Source organism: Gymnodraco acuticeps, unplaced genomic scaffold (genome assembly GCF_902827175.1).
Source record: "Gymnodraco acuticeps unplaced genomic scaffold, fGymAcu1.1, whole genome shotgun sequence".
Lineage (NCBI taxonomy): Eukaryota > Metazoa > Chordata > Actinopteri > Perciformes > Bathydraconidae > Gymnodraco > Gymnodraco acuticeps.
Window position 1 is genome coordinate 5,284,916 of NW_022991375.1, and position 19,992 is coordinate 5,304,907.

At 40.7% G+C, this 19,992-nt stretch overlaps 3 protein-coding genes across 3 annotated transcripts; 1 reads left to right on the forward strand and 2 right to left on the reverse strand.

Moving 5' to 3' along the window:
- Nucleotides 1-1,635: 1,635 nt before the first annotated feature.
- Nucleotides 1,636-10,066, forward strand: adnp2b (ADNP homeobox 2b). Its single transcript, XM_034240856.1, has 4 exons — nt 1,636-2,048; nt 3,157-3,279; nt 5,974-6,078; nt 6,288-10,066. Exons 2-4 carry the CDS (start codon nt 3,172-3,174, stop codon nt 9,036-9,038), a joined length of 2,964 nt encoding a protein of 987 aa, XP_034096747.1. The 5' UTR covers nt 1,636-2,048; nt 3,157-3,171; the 3' UTR covers nt 9,039-10,066.
- A 107-nt stretch (nt 10,067-10,173) lies between these two features.
- On the reverse strand, nt 10,174-12,785 carry ggcta (gamma-glutamylcyclotransferase a). Its single transcript, XM_034240857.1, has 4 exons — nt 12,424-12,785; nt 11,657-11,802; nt 11,436-11,568; nt 10,174-10,815 (listed from the first exon to the last, which is right to left on the reverse strand). The coding sequence occupies exons 1-4, from the start codon at nt 12,538-12,540 to the stop codon at nt 10,690-10,692; spliced, it is 522 nt and encodes a 173-aa protein (XP_034096748.1). The 5' UTR covers nt 12,541-12,785; the 3' UTR covers nt 10,174-10,689.
- A 2,334-nt stretch (nt 12,786-15,119) lies between these two features.
- Nucleotides 15,120-19,221, reverse strand: snrpd1 (small nuclear ribonucleoprotein D1 polypeptide). Its single transcript, XM_034240735.1, has 4 exons — nt 19,074-19,221; nt 18,324-18,400; nt 16,844-17,035; nt 15,120-15,350 (listed from the first exon to the last, which is right to left on the reverse strand). Exons 1-4 carry the CDS (start codon nt 19,085-19,087, stop codon nt 15,271-15,273), a joined length of 363 nt encoding a protein of 120 aa, XP_034096626.1. The 5' UTR covers nt 19,088-19,221; the 3' UTR covers nt 15,120-15,270.
- Nucleotides 19,222-19,992: the final 771 nt, after the last annotated feature.

Consider the following 19,992-nt stretch of genomic DNA (forward strand, 5'->3'; position numbering starts at 1 on the left):
TCAGACACTTCTCTAAGAGGAGCCATTACGGCTACAATTAAGTGTCTCGTTGTGTAGAAGTGTTTCCTAAAGGTGATGGCCCCATGGTTATTAAATTAAGAACAAGATTTACAGATGAGTGGAGATAGGTGATATACTTGGCAACTCGCAAGATAAAAAGACACACTGCACACATATCAAAGAAGCATTGATACAATTTACTTTACAAATACAAGGTTACAACATAGACCTGGCACATTTGAAATTGCAACTTGATTCAGAGCATATTCACTGTGAATGGGAAAACTGAATGAATGTGGTGGTGGATTGGTGGTATGATCTTGTACTGGTTAAAGAATTCAGAATATTTCCTTTCTTATGGAATTTGGGTGTCAGAGATTATGTCATTTACCTCAGTTGTCCTTCAGCAGTCTTGCTGCAGTGCAGCCATTATGAATGTGGACCCTTACCTCTCTCCTGTTGATCCTCTTTGTGTCCAGAAAATTAAGTCATCAAGGTTTGCATTTCCTGAGCAGAAAGGGCACAATGAGATGTGATCTTGTTAGTCCAATTTCAAATAAGGTTGTAACGTCACTTGAACACCAAACTGCTTTATGCCACAGAAATAAGGAAAAGCATTTCCAGTAGGCAAGTTATAAAGGTATATAAAAAATACCGTTGTCATATGTGAGATAATTGTAATGCACAACTAGAGATGTCAAGAATAAATGCAGTGTGAATGTTCGATGTGGGAAGGCTTACGCAAAACTGCGTTTTTGGCTTTAAATGTAGATTAAAACCAATTATGTGTGAAAGATGTGGAATAATTTAAGGACTGTTGAAAAGGTGACGCAAAATTGCATTGCTGGCTTTACTCCCGCATTCAAACCTAATTACAGCACATTATTGCCGATAAAGCATTGTCTGATGTCTGATTGTCTGATGTCTGATGTTGTAATGTAAAATATCTCATAGAACTATTTAGTAGTGAAAAGTCATACAGAGATAGGTAATGAAATAAATTGTAGGTTATGAGTCCACAACGAACAAGATACAAATTTGAGTTACCGCCACGTTGTCGTTTTTTTTTAAATTGGATTTTTTTATCCCAACAAACCGACCTTTTGTGCGTAGGTTAATTGATAGTTTAGACGTTTAGGTTTGGTTTGCATCAAAGTCACCTTGGGGTTAAGCGTTAACATTCTTCATCATAAAATTGATTGGATAAAGTTTGAAATTGAAGTTTCGCTATTAGTGTTCATTACTTTTAGTCGCTAGCTAGCCTTTCGTTGTTTTTTTTTGGTAGGCGTGAAACACATTAAAAGGTCCTAAATATTCTCCAATGCTAGCTAAAAGACTTCTCAATGGTCAATCTAATTTCCTCTCCTATCAAAATGGAGGTTCAATTTCATTGGCTAGAAAAAGTAGCATGATATGACGTCACCAGACAATGCCCCACCCATTTAGCTCATTTTCTCGACAGCTCATTGGTCAGCCTCTCTCATGTACCACGTGACTGCCGGTAGGGGGTAGGGAAGTAAGGCATTAGCCACGCCCCCTAAACTAGCTATCCCTTGTAGAATACAGAATAAGACTTAACAAGTGATTTATTACATGAAATTCAAAACAGAATCACTAGATGTATCAACTGGGCACAATTAAACGATGGCTGACAGTCGTGGTGAAAGGATACAAAGTCATTTAGTTTTAATGCTGAGAAACCTCCCATTGGTCAGTTTGTGCTGTATGCAAATGAGCAGGACAACTACGTCAGATCCTGAACTTGAGCGCCATTTTTTCCTCAACAGGAGAAGAAAGGGACAAAAGCTGGACCAAATATAACTTACCTCGGTCTGGAGCGTGTTCGCGAACATCGTATTTCTTATTTCACTACAGTGTGAACCCATTGGTGTGTGTGTACGGAGGATGCAGCTCGGATGAGAATCAGTGTGCAGCGCTGGTGGCAGACGCAGCTGACGGACACACACACGCAGTGTAGGGCCGGTGGAAGCCCTACCGGAGGAGGCACAGCGACAACTAACGTCAATCTACACCGCAGATCGGACGAGGTAAATAACTGTGATGAGACTGTGCATCCTGGAGTAGGAAGTAAGTGCGTGAGCGGCGCACAGCTGCGCATGCTGCCAGAGGCTCAGTGACTCCGTTTGATACAGCAGCCTGACGATGAGCCCTGCGAGCACAGATGGAAAGGTTCTAGTTTGAAGCTGATCTAACGTTGATCCAAACACTTTTAACTTGCTACAAAAGTTGTTTTTATCACCCAGTATGTATTATTCATAAGGTGACTGACCATGTAAAGTCAGCTGTTGCATAGTAACAGTTCGTATTTGTAAATATACAGAAGATATAATAGGATGCAGAGATACCGTTGTTTTCATTGTTTATAGCAGAACATCGGATGGGATGATATATTTATGCTGGAGTTAGTATTGTACTACTTCATCCTTCTTACAATAACTATTTATACAGTTTAGAGTTATAGGTAGGTGGCACATAAATGGATATTTCTGTAATTGCGCCAATACAGCTGTCCATGTGCAGTAATAGCTGCCTTTGTAGCACATGAATACAGTAAATCAGAACCTGTTCATGTAGCAAAGCCCTAATCCTGCATGAATTTGAATATAAAGAACACATGGAATACTTAAATAAATATTTGTGTATGCATGTTGACTGGCACTAGGTGTTTACTAGGCTTTTTGTAAACATAGTAATTAGTAAAGATGATAGGATTGTTGACATTTATGGTGGCTAGTAAGGATACACAATGCAAATATAAAATGACCAGATTATTGCAAAGTGACTTTGTTTGCCTTTTCCATTCCATCACATTTCATTTTTTTATATTCTTCTCAGTCACAAAATCTTTACAATTGTACATTAGGCTGCAGTAAAGTGGAAATAATTTGACTCAAGTACTGGTTACTATTTAGACGTTGACTGGTAAATCTTGTGACTGTGAATGAACTCAAGGTACATAGTATAAACAAATAATTAAGTGATATTTCTCATAGCTTTATATAGTTGCTTTTGTGCACAATTGCAATATGAGATGCTTAACATTACAATGACAATAAACACTCCTATAAGGTTAAGGGTTTTGAATCATTATTCGTGTTAATGCTCCACAACATTGAAGCTTGTTTTCTTTTACAGGGCCTGTGAGGAATAATGTATCAATATCCAGTTGGAAATATTGGCAAGATCCGAAAGGCTCGCAAGGCGGTGAAAACGATCCTGGGAGAGATCGGCCTGGAAGACTGCCAGAAGTTTTTAAAGGTAGGTTTTTATCTTGGAAAACACATTTTTAGAAGCCTTTCAATTAGGGATGCTCCGATCGCCAATTTCGGGGCCGATCGCCGGAATCAGTATCGGCCGATACCGATCGCCGATCCGATCGAGTGGGCGGGGCCTAAATGGAAGATTTAAACATCACTTTAAATCTTCCATTTAAAGTGATGTTTAAAACTCAGTTAATGGGGCTCATTCACTGGAGCTTCCACAAACAACAATCAACTTAATTATTACATTCAAATGATGTACATTATTCATGTTTACATTCACTTTGGATAACACGGGAGAAATGAGCGGAAGCGCTCTCTTTTCCTCTCTCCCTCTCTCTCTCCCCCCTCTCTCCCTCTCCTGACAGCCTGTCAGTATCTCATGCAGCTCACTGATCCAGTAATGAGTGATCCGACAATGAAGAATACATATATTTATAATAACTAGTTTAGCTTGTTCCAGAGGTAGATAAAATAGCTAAGTGTGTTAGGTCTAACTCTTAGAGTACGTCCACACAGTAGCTTTTCAAAAATCTTGGAGCTGGGCGTGTCTGAAAGCTTTGGGATTTTTTGCGAGCAACGAGACCAACAACCAATCACATGAATCTCCCGCCCCCGACATACAAAGCAAAAAACCCCGGGGATTTTATTCGAGCAATATATATATATATATATATATATATATATATATATATATATATATATATATATAAATAAACTCCCCAAACAGGCGAAAACCTACCAGTTTCACCCACTGTCTCTGCCACCTCCCTCCATGCCTGGTTCCTCCGGTTTGTATCCCGTTAATAGTTCTGGTCGTAAAGAACCGGGTGATTTGCTACCGTAATTTCTCGTTTGGAATATGAGGAAATGAACTGCGGTCTGGTTCTCCCTGTGTGTGTGTTTCGCTGCGCTTACCTGTCCGGCGGGCGGAGCTGCAGGATTTCTGCTTCACACACGTTGCATACCGCTATTTTACTGTCTTTTTCGGACACCTTAAAATAATGCCAGACCGGTGAAGCCATTCTGGCGAGCTTGTTTTGCCGCACACAGAGAAAAGTGTCATGTATTTTACGTCATGCGATCGGCTCTCGCGATCGTCATGTTTAGAGAGCACCGATCGATCGGTAGAGAGTGAGTATCGGCCGATTTCGATCTGTGACCGATCGATCGGAGCATCCCTACTTTCAATGTTTGTTCAGATCTAAATATACGTCATTACAGATGAAGACTCCGTGTAAAAAAGGTTGGCTTAAGAAATATCTTTGTTGTTTGCTGTTTATCAGTCTTTGAAGCACATTATTATTCTATTGGCTCTCTGTCTTCCTAATATGAGATCACATCCCATATTGGGGTCTTATTTGTTTGTCTATGTGGTATTTCCTTTACATTAGTTTCACATCCTTTTCTACATCTAATTCAATTCAATTAGCCTTTATTTCTTTTATTTGCATTGTTACCTCCATGTGTTAATGTATGGTCTCAGTGTTGCTTCATAAATGTGCCTTCATATTCCTAATTTCTATCTTCTATATTGTTATAATTATCCTTTAATGTGTAATGTGATTCACAGTTTAAGTCGATGTTTGTTTTATTGTGTAATTCTGAACATTGTAACAGACATTTCAAAGCGTGTAACAATCAGGTTTGAGTTGGAGGATGATGATGGTCCCGTTGATGGAGCGCCATTCACAGGGTTTTTGGTCTTTGGTTGTTATGGCAACAAGTGAGGTTGGGCAATATGATGTCATGTCTCGTTTCAGAGATTTTCTGCGGATTATTCTGCAAATAAATGAGCATGACGGACGGCTTCATGGCAGTGTTGGATTAACAGGATTTTAGCTGCTTCACTTATTTGTATTTAATTTGTGAAACATGCAGTCAGCTATCAGTTGAATAGGTACGTTTAACTAAAAGTACCAGTAAAGTAAAACCCACCTTTTTATGCAGATTTAGTTCGAGCTGTTTTAGAGCAGTCTTGATTACATTTAGTAATTTTGGCTACTTTTCAATTTGTACTCTAAACTCATTGAAATAAATACAAAATATTGAACATCTCAGCATGCAAAAGAGTGTAAAACATACTCTCAAGTAATCGTACAATTGAATGAGTTTCAACAAAAACTGAACATTATAACTTTCATGGAAATCTTGTTAATGTTATAACATTCGTTTAGGATACACATTATAACCTTGCAATTATATATATATATATGCCACTGATCCTGAGGGAAATGTAAACACACAAGAGTAGAAACATCATAATAAAAACTCAGCAATAAAGTCAATGTCTAGTCACTAACACAACTTAGAGAGCTGTGACAAGAGACTATGTGCTAATAAGGGGTAATAATACAAAATATTGAAGTAATGCAAACATAAGGTCATTTACAGTACAGGTATTGTGAATATAAGAGCCTTCTCAAAAAGGGAAACGGTGCAGCTAAAATGATTACTATGGATGATATAAATACAAATTGAAGATGGGAACAAATACTGCTAACTCAGCAAAGGATTACAAAAGTAAAATAGTGCAACAATTATTGTTGAAATATTTGTGAGTGATTCATTTTATGATGCCTTGCTATTGTTTAAACCGTATGGCCTTGTTTATTTTACAACGGCTTCCCATGTATGACTTTGAATAGACTTATTTTACATTAACATTTTTTTGTGTGTTCTTGCTGTGCAGGATCTCGATGAAAACACTGAGAGAGACTCGGATGAGGAGGAGGTCTATCAGGAAACTGATTGGCTTGATGTCACAGACGGATACAATCTTAAACCACAGAAAAAGGTGAATGACACGTTTGGATGATTGTTAACTAGACTGATTATTAAATACTAACTTGTTAGTGAACCCATACCTGTTGAGAATCATGTTGTCCTATGAAAGAGGAGCGTAGTCTTTTCATATTGCTTTGTTGTGTAGCGCAATATAAATGTTATGAACGCTTGGGATACACTGCGCACATTTTAACTGTTCCTTTTTCTTTTTTTATTCAGTGGCCTTATCGATCTCAAACTATGTGCTGTAGCGTATGCAAGTACTCGTCACGAAACCTCTACAACTTCAGGAGCCACATCAGTCGCTGCCATGTATATCTGCAGTCCTTTTGTACGCTGGCACCTTGTTCCAAGTGCATCTTCATCGCACACCCCCAGGTAGTCATGAGACACATGCAGTACTTCCATTCCAACTGTATAAAAGCGCTGAAGGAGGTCCCTCCAGCTGCCAAACATGGAAATGAGCGCTATTATTGTCGCAGATGTGGATGGCCAGGCTCTTCCATATTTACGATGAAGAAGCACGTCATTCTCAAGCACCTGAACAAATTGTCTGAACAGTATATCGGTTACAGATTACACCCTAATGGGGCTAGTCATATAAAGGTCTACTGTTGCAAGGTGTGCAAAGTGAATACTGGAAACCTCGACCAAATGTTGCATCACATGCTGGTCGAGCCATCGCACTATGCAGTCAGCACACAGGTGCAGGCTCTGATTCATGAGAACAAGACGGTCATCACCAAAGCAACGCCTAACGGGAATGGCATGTTTGTGACATTCCCAAACATTGCTCCTAAACCACAGCAGCCTCAAATGTTCAAAAATAATTTGATTATCCCAAGTAACGGCCAACCTGGCAGGACGGTGATGACATTACAGCAGTTACAAGCAGCTGCAAACAACGGCACTCTGATCTGCGCCCCCGGAACAAACCAAGCTTTTCTTCCCCCTCAAGCATCGGCTCTAGTGCAGCTAGCTAGCGCTGAAGCTAAAGGGTTGCTCCAGCCTGGTGCCACGATATCCCTCCGAAGTGCTTTGCCCCAAGGATCCAATATGGTCAATCTTCCAGCAATGTCTAACATGGCTATAGCTCCTGCTCCGCTGAAACAGACCGCACAAACGCAGCAAATCTTTATCCAGTCCGGACCGCAGTCCAACGTGGCAGCTCAGACTGGAACTCAGCCTGCTCTGGTGACACAAAACACACCCGCAAACCAAATGACCCTGCAAGGCACCATGCTGACGTCAGAGTCCCTGCTGAGTCACCTTATCCCGACTGGCAACAAAATGAACGGCATGCCCACGTATACTTTTGCTCCCATGCAGGTAGCAAAGCCTGCCTCTCAGAGCACAAGCACCCCCGCCAAGGCTGTTGAGCAAGCGAAAAACTCCACACCACAAACCAAGAAATGGATCACCTGTCCACTCTGCAACGAACTCTTCCCCTCCAACGTCTTTGATATGCATACAGAGGTCGCCCACACGACTAAATCCGCCCCAGCCATCAAGTCAGAAAGTGTGGCGGCACGTGCAGCGTTCTTGAAGAAAATGCCTGACAAAACTGTCAAATGTCTAACGTGCAAAATTCTGCTATCAGAAAAAAGCGTCTTCCAACACCTGCTGCATGGACTGAACTGTTTGTACTGCTCCGCTTTGTTCTTTTCAATCAAGCAGCTCGCTGAGCATGTGAAGCAGCACAATCCCACCAGCAAGGCATACTGTGATTTCCTGAGGCAGAAGTACAGAGTCTACTCTAAAGGTGTTGGAGGAATCCTGTTCCCCTACTTTGATGTCAACACCACAGCGCCTAGAGAGGTGCTAGGAGACACCGAGGTCAATCTAGCCCTCGTCACAAGTTCCCTCGACCTTATCTTCTTCAAGTTGCAGCCGAGCAGCCAGCCGGAAATCTGCTCGGCACCTGCGAAAATCAACAGCTCGTATTGTCCCTTCTGCGACGAAAAGTTTCAGAATGAATCCGATCACCTTCAGCACCTAAAGCAAAAACACTTGGTAGCCCCAACCATTCATGCCATCCTAAAGACGGAGGCTTTCAAATGCATATACTGCAACGGTGTGTATACGGGGAAGGTGACCCAGCAGGCGGTGATGCTTCACATTCAGCGGTGCCGGTGTTCACCAAAACAACCGCAGCCACCTAAACCCGCAGCAGCTCCATCGCAGCCGCCCAAACAAGTCCAGCAGCTCAGTCATCCGGTTTACTTTCTGCAAATGCCACAAGGGATGACTATGACAAAGAGTATAGCTCCAGCCCGTGTGATTCAGGCTGTCCGCCCTGCCCCTGCTGCCCCCGCTGCCCCTGCTGCCCCCGCTCCCCCGGAGCACCCAGAGACAGAGGCAGAGCTGCAGTCTAAGAAGAGGCTGGAGACGGCATGGAGAGAGGTCATGGAGACCAACAAACGAGAGCGGGAACAAAGGGCGGCCATGCGAAGGAAGCAAGAGCAGGACAGGTTGCTGCCCCCGCCCGAGCCTGTGATTCAGATCGACCCCACAGTGAAGCTGGTGTTGGAGCCCACCGCCACCGACCGCCGTGACAGTGAGGAGCGCAAAGACTTCATTGGGAAGTACTTCAACCTGAACCCCTACGCGTCCAAAACGGAGAGCGAAGAGCTGTGCAAGAGGCTGTCCATCAGCAAGCCAGAGCTGGCGGCCTGCTTCAGCAAGAGGCGCAGCAAGTGCATGAAGAACCTTAAGAAGAAGACGGCGGCCATTTTCCTCGGATTCAACATGACGGAGCTGAGAAAAACCAAGCACAATCTCCTGATCCCCAAACGGCAGCCGGCAGAGACCACAGAGCAACCGCACGCCGAAACAGCAAAGCAGCCGCCCACTGATTCAACAGAGCAGATGGAAAACAGTGAAGATGGACCAGAGCCGATGGTTGAAAGTGGGAAGGAGAAAGTTACTGATGTGGATGTGTTACCGGAGGTGGAGCCAATGGAAATGTAAAACACAGCTAATGCAGATTTCCCTTAAGAATAATTTAAAGATGGCCCATTGTGTTGACAGTCACTAGAGAAACTCAACATACAGTGCATATAATGTATTATCTAACAAACACGTAACCTGTCAGTGAGGGCCGTCTCTTAATGTAGCCCACATTAGTAGTGCTTTGTTTGACTTCAGTATGTCGTCAGTGGTCCATATCCCAATTTCATCAGAGGCAGAGAATATAACCATACAGATGAGTTGTCCGGGATAAAATGGTGTCAAACTGTTGTGCTGCAGCAGTATTCCGCTGGTTACAATCTGTTATTCAACAATGGCTACTGACTTCAAGTTGAGCAATGATTTTTTCCTGGTAGCTGCTTTTATTGGCACCCTTTTATTTATGCCCATTTGTATAAAATTGTGTTGCAATTCCACCATTGCTTGTCTGCTTAAAACAAGACTTAAGTGCAGACACTTTTAAGAGGACTTGGTTTATACTTTATACTATACCCTTTTTTAAAACATATTTGGACCTATTTGTGTTATGTGCATTTTGGTTTTTTTCCTTGTTCGTTCACAGCACACCCCACTATTGTTTCTTGCTCACCAACTCCTGCAGATGGCAGTTTTGAAACCCAATTCTATAAAACGTTCTCAGTAAAACTCTTGGTTATTATACAACTCTGAACATTTCACTTGCATGGGCCTATGTTTGATTGTCAGAGGAAATTAAGGTGTGCCATTGTTTATTCTACATACTTGCATAGACGTGTGGAATATTTACCTAGAGATATAAAACAAGCTAGTTGGTGTTCACCATATATCTTCTGTTCTCCTGACAGTGGGTTTTTTTTTTGTACTACATGTGTATTTTCTATAATTCCTAGAGGCTCTAAAATGTTGGGAGAGTTACAAATTATCATTATGTCCAAGACCACTGTGTTGTAACAAATAAAGTGGTATCATTTTGCGTAAATGATTCAGAGAATTGTTTTTTTATTTTTATTTTACAATAAAACCTATTTTGAATTTAACAGTGTTTAATTCAACAAGTTTGCACATGTGTATGAATGGCCTGGAATATCATTGAAAACGTCTCAATGCCTTGATCATCAAAAGGAGAATAACAGAAAATGGATGACGTAAGTCTCAAGGGTGTTTGTTACTCAGTCTTTAATATTACCCTGAGTAATCCTGAAATATAACCAGTTTTGTACATGTTATCTTCCATGATTGAATAAAATACAGTAATTGTTTAAAAACAACAGCTGGAAATAAAAGATAAGGATACTAGAGTGAATACATCACCACCTTCTGGACACATTGTGGTGCCGATTCATTTTCATATCTGATTCAGTTTTGACCTTAGAAATATTAGTTCCTAAACCTCAGGGTGCAGTTACTAACTTTTTCCACAGTCGGTTAATTAAATCCCACAGTTTTTGCAATGTCATACCTTATAATCCTTAATTTACATGATATCATTATTACTTACATGGTTATGGTAATAATAAAGACTGGGAAATACAGGTCAAAAGCTCCATAAACGTCTAGTAAGAGAAGTTAGGAACCTAAAATATATTCTGTACTTTATCTTGTTTTCAATTCTGCTACAAACATGATGAAGATTTGTAAACTGATCCAAATTTGAAGAATGTTAATGTTGAATCTACTTTGTGACTGTTGTGATTTGATCAAGTAAGGAGGGGCCGCTGTAGTTGTTGGTTTCAATGGCCTGCAGCCTCTTCAGGTAATCCACCGGGAGTCCGTTCTGTTCGGCTCCCAAACACACCACCTGATAAGAAACACATGCAGAGACACACTCTGTTACACATGTTCATTTAGTCACAAAACATTGCATTAAGTCAATTGGAATGTGTCACTCATTGCTGTTGTAGCTTAAAAAGGAATACTTCACCAAAATGGCCTTTTCTTGTAAATCAATTACTCACCCTGTGTCACTTTGCATTTTTAAAGAAAACTTGTTGGTACATATTTCCAAGGTAAACAAAGGACACTTAAAAAATGGGGGGCCAGTCATATACTAATTTAGCTGAAACTATTTAATTAAAAAAAACATCCAACTCAGGCAACTTCTCCCTGCATGTAATGTTTATGAAGTGTTTATGTTTATGAAGTTTAATATTTAGAAAGGTTTTCGTAAAAAATCTTTGGGAAGTATTGAGCATTCACCTGAATAAATGAGATGCAGATTATACTGCATTGTTGTGTGAGAAACGGATGTTATAATATAGTTTCTCAGATGTTAAACACAGCTCCAAATTGATCATTTGTTCACCACGGAGGCATGGGGTAAAAAAAAACTTTCTTCAAGAATTCAAAGTGAGTAATTGATATGAAAATGATTGTGTTAGTGTGTTGTATTGGGCAATGATTGTGTTTGCATGCACACACCTGTTTGTACTGAGGCGAGGGAGGGCAGGCTTGGAAATTGTTCATCTGATAAGTCCTGCACAGTAGGAGTCCTTTGTCAGTCTCTACTGAAAGTTCAAGAGGAGAGTAACTGCTTTCATTCACCCCTTCCTGTCTGAGGACATAAAGAGAACAACCAGACTGTAGTTAGTTAACAACACTACAATGAACTGATAAAAAGGCTGGGTTAATGAGTGTCTCACTTGTCCAGGCTCGGGAGGTTTTCGTTGCTCAAAGTCCAAATGACTCCCCACACCTCAGCCCCTCGACAGGACTCAATGGTGGCCACTCCACCGTGCCAACTGTTGTCCACATATTTCTTGTATATGCCAAAATTCAACTTATAGTCCTGCACACACAGGGAGGGGTGATGGGGGCGGGAGTAAAAGGACAAAAGGCTGTGAATAAGCCATTACATTTTGAACAACATGCATTTATGACACTGATGTAGAGAGATGTGCTATGTTTGTGTTTTCAGCAGTGTCCCCAGTAGATAATCACAGCATGTCCCGTTGTTACAGCTGATGAAAAACTAGTCACTGAGATGGGGTAACATAATACAAAATGGACACAGTGTAAATAACCATCAGTAACTAAAATTATTTAAAACATGCTAAATAGTTTTTATTTCAATGTCCCCTCTTTAGCCCATGATACATTCACGGACATTAAGCTAACACATGTGACAAGTCAATGCTGCATTCATAGGATAAACGACTATCATGGGTTAGACTCGTAAGCGTTTATATCGGTGCGAGTGTAAATAAGTGTAGCCTAATCAGCATTACCAATGAATGGTTGAACGCTATGTGTGCGTCATAGTTGCTGCACAAACATTGCCACCTTAAGAATAGAACACACGCACACACACACAGTCGCTCGAAACCACTTAACGACCTACTGAATTAGCCAATTCCCACATTACTTGAACACGGTATTGGTAATGTTGATAAATGTGTTTTTTTTTTACCTTGAGTCGCCCGGTAGTGCAGAATATTGCCGTTGGGTTGGCAAGTTGCAATCTTTCCTTCAACAAATTACTTCCAAAAGCGAAATACATAAAGCAACCGGTTTCAATAACGGACATCGTTTTTATCCGTTGGTTCCCACCGGCTCGGTGGGATAGAAGTTAAGTTAAAACCAAGCGGCAAACTCTGGGGAAGAGCCCGTGTTCGGGACGCAAAGTGCCTTGAAGTGCCTCAAACTGCAGTTCATCTAGTGGCCAGTAGGAGCAGTCTGCAGAAGGGAGCAATTTCGAATAGTCTGCAGTCGAATAGTCCACAAATCAGCTCCTAAATTCTAACCCTATCGTCTCTTCCTTGACCTCTGAGTGAAACGTCACGGGGTTAAGGGATAGTGGATAGGATAATTCAAAAGGATTTAGGAGAAGAGACTGCGGTACTTTAGAGAATCCGACTGCACTTTCACTATCTGACGTGTTTATGATGCGCCAGCAGACGTCATTGTGTGCGTCTGCTGCATGGATGCATGCTCCCTCCCCCCACATCTACAGGTGAAAATTACTTTTGCGACACATTTATCGCAAGAAGTGTAGCAAAAGTCAAGACCGCAGATTCGTCGATTTATACTGCCACAGAGCAGATTCGTCAAGTTGTAAAAAAATGTTTTTCTTCTGTGACTTCAAATTTGGTTCATAGTTACGTGGATATTGTAGCGATCCTGATAGGCTCAGGGTGTCACTTAGGCATCGCGGCTGAGGTGCGGGCCGGTGGTTGGTGGAGCGGACGGGGAGTTGTGACGTAGACAGTGCTATATCTTGTGGTTGGTTCAGGAAATAAGTTAGTGTGCGGTAGAACCCACGAAGTGTACTTGACCTGTTTTCATCTGTCTTCAAACTAGTTATTAAAGCCTAATAACTACAAGCCTGTCTCCGACTCATCTTGGGAACGTTACAATATTTTATACAAGTGTACATTTGGTTCACAGTTACGTGGATATTTTATACAAGTGTAAATGTATGCACACAAGCTCAGATTTTTTTTCTGCAAGTGCTCACATCAGGTTTTACACGCTCTCGCATTTTGCACCATATCTACCTTCATAGGTTCCTAAGCTAAATGGACTATTCGACTGCAGCCACAGTCTATGGTTAAAACGTGATATTTGTTAAAATTACGTCGGTTTTCAAACGCTGTCCCTCGGGTTGCTCCCCTTGCCGCCGTCATGCGGACTGACGGGTTTGTGAGCGGGCTGTAGCGGCTCTATTTAGACTGAAACGAGAGATACTTATTAACCCGGGAAGCCTTTTACCCATTTTAACACGTTGTTGAAAATACAGAAGAGGCAACTTAAAAATAACAATATATATAAATATATTTGAGGGTGGCCGGCTTATATAGATTACTTCCGGGTTAGATGGTGATCTCTGCATGTTCTGTTGCAAACACAACCAACAAAAAAAGCCTCAGAATTGAAGTGCTTCTACATAACCTTAAATATTCACTTAATATTTTTGCAAATTTCTATATATCCCTACCTCTATAAAAAAAATGCACCCAGCTCTCCACTTTAAACAATACGGCAGATTGTTATATATATATATATTAATTGTACTAGGGTTTGTTTGCTTCTTTATAATTGGTGTACATAATTATTTGTATATGTTAAATATGTATATTATTTTAATATTTTCTTTTTTATAATAGTTACATTTTTTTCCTTCTCTTACAACTTATTTCTTTGTGTTTGAACCACCATACACCAATCCAAATTCCTTGTATGTGTGTAAACGTACATGGAAAAACACTTGATTCTGATATTCAAACGTACAAGTTACCCCCAAAAGGTTTAGATTTGATTTAATAAAAAAACAGTGCTGCATTCTTATGAGTAGTTAAGCCATAAGCAATTCAGCTGGTAAGGGTACAAACTCAACATGTGGATCATTTCAGTTAGTGTAGAATTTATTTTATCTGCTCTTCACGAGATGAATACTCATTTGAATGCAAAGGTTCTTTATTTATATTTATTGGAGCGTGAGATGGGCCGGAGAATCGGAGCAGCGGGAGCGGTACTGCAGTCGCTTTACCGCACCGTTGTGACGAAAAGGGAGCTGAGCCAGAAGGCAAAGCTCTCTGTCTTCCGGGCCATTTCCGTTCCTACCCTCACCTATGGTCATGAAGGATGGGTCATGACCGAAAGAACGAGATCGCGGATACAAGCGGCCGAGATGGGTTTTCTCCGCAGGGTGGCTGGTGTCTCCCTTAGGGATAAGGTGAGAAGTTCGGTCATCAGGGAGGGACTCGGAGTTGAGCCGCTCCTCCTTCGCGTCGAAAGGAGCCAGTTGAGGTGGTTCGGGCACCTAGTTAGGATGCTACCTGGGCGCCTCCCTAGGGAGGTGTTCCAGGCACGTCCAGCTGGGAAGAGACCAAGGGGTAGACCTAGGACCAGGTGGAGGGATTATATCTCTTCGCTGGCCTGGGAGCGCCTTGGGATCCCCCAGTCAGAGCTGGTTGATGTCGCCAGGGAAAAGAAAGTTTGGGGCTCTCTGCTGGAACTGCTACCCCCGCGACCCGACCACGGATAAGCGGGAGAAGATGGATGGTTCTTTATTCAGTGTAATGAAGACATAATTTTTCGTAAACAATCGAATGACAAACCAAAATAACCCCTGCTGCAAACGCTGCAATGACACACCGAGTCAGGTTTATCCTCCACAAGGATTTTAATGTACAAAATAAGGAACAAAAAACAAAACAAAAAAACACATGGAAATTCACAAAATGTTTCTTCTGGAAAAAAAAAAGATTCCTGTACAAACAGAGGGGTGGGGGACAGCAGACGTAAAGCCAGGTGATCATCTCCTCGGGCCGCCCCGGCCTCTTCCTCTTCCTCTGCCGCGGCCTCTTCCTCTGCCTCTTCCTCCACGTCCAGCCACTGAGAAGAACACACAGGAGGGTCAAACACATGGGTCAAACATTCACCAACATGTAAGGATAGCAGTATAGGAATCATATAACTGAATATCAAGTCCATTTCGTATGCAAAATATGTTAGGTCTGAAGCTGAGGGAACAGTTTGCGAGAGACCAAAACACAAATAAGTTGATACGTTTAAAAAAATAAAATCATGTTCGATGTATATCTATCCTATTTCATTGTAATGCTACTTCAGAGAAGAGCCGAGTACCAGACAACTTAAACAAGCAAATTCAAAATAGATTCACGTCTGTCTTGATTATGTTTAGGGAGAAAATGCCACCTCTACAAACTTAGTCAATAACAAATGGAGCATTTTTGCATCAAACAAATGATTAGGATTTCATTATTCTAGTTTCTTAAGAACCAAATAAGTACTCACTAACAATTCAATTGATGTTAGCCAAAGAATAATGACGAAGACTCATTGCTTAGGTCAGCGTAAATAAAAGGGGATCAGCTGTGGGTAATTAAGGCCTGTACATCAATATTTCAATAGAACTGTTGAGAAATCGCCCAGTCACATTTCACGATGGGTGGGGCTGGTCTGTTGCAATTTTAACCTGTTAAGCCCCAAGCCTGTTTTTCAGGTCTCAGGCTCGAAAATGACATGCCCAGAACAAATGACTGTGTCTTCACTTCTAAAAGGGGTTAATGAATCATCTTTTTTTCTCAAAGCAATAATAAACCTGTGAGTTGGTTGTAGAAAAGTCTTGTTTCTTGTTTTCTTGCTCTGTTCTGACTGCTAGCTCAGTGAGTTCTGGCCGTGCAATGATGAGACTTATACCAATGGAATCTCTGGAATCTCAGCCGATATGTCGTTTGTGCAGATAATATGAAGTATAAAAGATCGTTTTTGCTAGTTATGACCAGAAGTAGCATTAGCCCGTTTTTGCTAAGGGCTCATTTAGACGCCTCTTGTGAGAGTTCTGTTTTGTTTCGATAAAAATGGTTCGTATCGTCAGTTTGCTGAGTTTCTTCCCGTTAGGCGGGTATGACACATTCTGTTTGTTTTTTTAACGTAAGAAGCCCTGAGACACAGTTTCAGGAAAACAGGTTTGATATTTTGTCACAGAGGACTGGCATTTTAAAATGATGCCACTAGGCTAGTGGCATCATGTTTATTATCAATCATGTTGACATCTTGCTCATTTATAATGCTATACAAGTTGGATTTAACACTGACACAGGTTGCTGATGTAGGCTGTTTCTTATTTATAGAAAGACAAATGCTGAGTTAGTCCGCCTGCAAAAAAATCTAACTGGTTTAAGCTCAAACACACCCACAGAAAAGTCTGAATGTATAGAAACGCTGGTCCTTTGCAAATCCAACTGTGGACATGTCCTTTACTTTAACACCCCCAATGCTCAGGAACAATATGAATACAAGATGAGGCCACACATAATGCTCCATCTGTCGTCTGAACACCTCAATGTTTCCACATTTCTCACCGGCTTCTCTCTTCTTTGACTTGACTTTAGGCTCGATGTCAACCAGCAAGGTGTCCAGTGGGAGGCTGTCAGGAAGGATGAAGTAGCGAATGTTGTTGCCACGGATACTCAGCGACTCCAGCTGAGTGGGCTCTCTGTTTTTCAGGGTCATCTTAACTGCCTTCAGGTGGGTGTTCATGCTCACATCAACACCTAAAATGGGGCAAAAGAAAGAAAACAAACCTTGAAGTTAACATGGACAAGTCAACTCCCATTCTTATTTACAAAGCCGAGAGGAAAGTACTACATGAAACCATAAAGTGATAATCAGAGTACAACTGTAGAAGTATATATTGTAATAACAATCCAACAGCTTTAAGTAGTTTAAACAACCATTTGTTCCTTAATAATTCCCTCTGTGCTACCTTGAATTCGAGGAAAGTGTGCATGGTTCCACAGTGAACAAAGAATTAAACCTTGGGGAAGATTCTTAAATCAACTTAAGTAAATGAGTGCCTGTTTATCAACAGCAAAACTATCTTTAAAACACTTCCATCAAAACAGTCTCACACTTGTAAAGGCGTGATAAACATCACAGAACGTACCATTTAAGCAGATGCGTTTCAAGAAGTACAACTTAGTAAGACTACATGCATTTGCGAAGTAATGAAATTAGATCATACTGCACAGGTTGTGAGAGCATTTGAAAAAGGTTGTTTTTATATAGTTATGCCTTTATAGCGTGGCCATTTTTTATTTAACTTTCTTTGTTAACTTACTGTTAAGACATGTTTTCAAGTTTGTTTTCAAGAATTCAAGCTTACACATTTCTGTAGTTGATATACAAATGATCATGTTGGGGGGTGTTTTAAGTTCAATCAGGCCCTTTTAAAGCAGTTACAACAACTAAAAAATAAAGCTTCAACGGAGGTACGATGTAAAGAAGCACTGTTGGATTGCCGTGCATTCATTTGAGGTAATCCTAATTAATTGGGTACAGGTTTACACGAAAACACGTGGGTTTGCTATCCTGGCTCCAAGATGGTGGAATGAGCTCCCCATTGACATCAGGACAGCAGATAGCTTGCACATCTTCCGGCGCAAACTGAAAACTCATCTCTTTCGACTCCACTTCGAGCGTTAGAACGATTAACGAAGCACTTTTATACCAATAAAGGACTGGATTACCTAAACCCAGTTGAGTAGCACTTGAAATGTTTGGCTCTATGAAACCTGATGTACTTATATGATTCTGTTTTCTTCAAGGTTGTGTCTTCCTGGTCGAATGTACTTATTGTAAGTCGCTTTGGACAAAAGCGTCAGCTAAATGCAATGTAATGTAATGTTTATATGTATATGGTGTATGTATTGTCACCTGTGGGAGAACAATGGATAACATTTGACTTAAAGTGTGTCATGACGTTAATAACACAATTGACTGCAGGTTCCCTGTGAGGGAGGCTTGCCAACACATTGTAATAAAGCAGCAGATAGATCCTACCTGTGATTGTGCCATGGACCTGGGTGCCATTCTTCAGTTCAATGGTGACCGTCTCATGGCTGAGTTTCATCAAAAACCTGCGAGTAGCAATAAAACAAGATTACAGTGTGAACACATATCTTTAAGTTGAACATTGCCCTTGATCTTTTGTTTAAGAATTATGTTAATTCACCGTTATACATCGTGTAAAACAAAAGACTAGCCTGAAGTTAGCTACAGTAACTAGCCAAAGTTAGCCACTGGCTGTGTAGCATTCAGCACCAAAACAAAAGTACTCTGCAGGGTTTGATTCACATAGCAAATCCACTCCTTTTATTAGATAAGTAACATTAACAAACTAAATGCATTGTTGACTTCGGCTATGCTTTCAAAAATAATATCACTGAATGCATTAAACAATAACTTTGCTAACAAATACAGTCCGGGCCTGTGAGCTAACACAAGCTAACCTTTATGTCGCTGTCTGATCAAGTTAGTTAGCAAATATTGTTGCTATGATACCTGCAGGACTTCACATTGAAATGCACGTTTTACTAGTTAGTTAAACACTACGCTTGTGAGTGTGTATTTTGAGTGAGTTTATTGTAGAGCTAGCAGTCATTGAACATCAAAGAGCCTCCATTCATTCCGCTCTCTTCTTCTTCCCGCCTGATCTCAGTTAAACATCTTCCTCCATCCGTCAGCTCCGCTTCGCTTTCATCGCCTCTCATCACAGCATTAGATAAACAGATATTTTTCACGATCACTTACCTGACGAGTTTCATGATTGTGATGGACTGTAGAGACAAATCCTCCACAAAAGGTAAAAATTACAGCAGTCGAGTGAAAACACAGGCCGCCGCTGTTGTATGCGTTACGTTTCGGGCGCGCTGATACGACGTCATGACAAGAGCGACAGCGAAGGTGGAAACTGCAAGAGAAAACAACAGCGCCGCGTGACGGTGGAGGAGAGAACATCATGAAAACCATGGAATAAAGAGGGTTTTTTAAACGTGTTTCAAGGTCAACTTTATCCTAGTTTCACTTGGAAATAATTTCTCATTATGTGAATTAAATCCTGAAACATGCTTTTATACAATACAGCTTTATTTGAAAAGAGCTTTGAAACCTCCAGACCTACGTGCTGTAGGTGAAATAAATAAATGACTGAAAAACAAAAACATCACTCAGCTCAAACCATAAAATAGGTAAAAATACAAATAAGAAGGTACAATTAAAATAATTAAATAATAACAGCCATGTAGTAAAAATAATAGACAATTTAAAGCAACAATCTACAAAGTGCCATGCGCTATGGAGAAGAGGTAGGTCTAAATAAGATTTACATTTGATGTTTTTAAGTAGGAGCTGTGGAAAGATATTGATAAATGTATAGCAGGTTTGTCAGTGTTGTAGTTTAATATATATATATAGTTATAATACATATTGTTTAATTTGGTCTGCAGCCCTGGCATGATGTTTTGAGATACATACTCAATGAATGTTACTTTTTAGATGACTTTTTTGCAATCAACATACTGTTGTAATAGGTTTCTGATCATGTTTGGCACGCATGGTACTACAAGTAGAAAACGACTGCAGATGGCAGCCGTACAGCTATAACACGTTAAACTTATAATCTAATGAGAATATTCTCTCTTTCGCAGATTTTTGTTGATGGTTTTGGAAA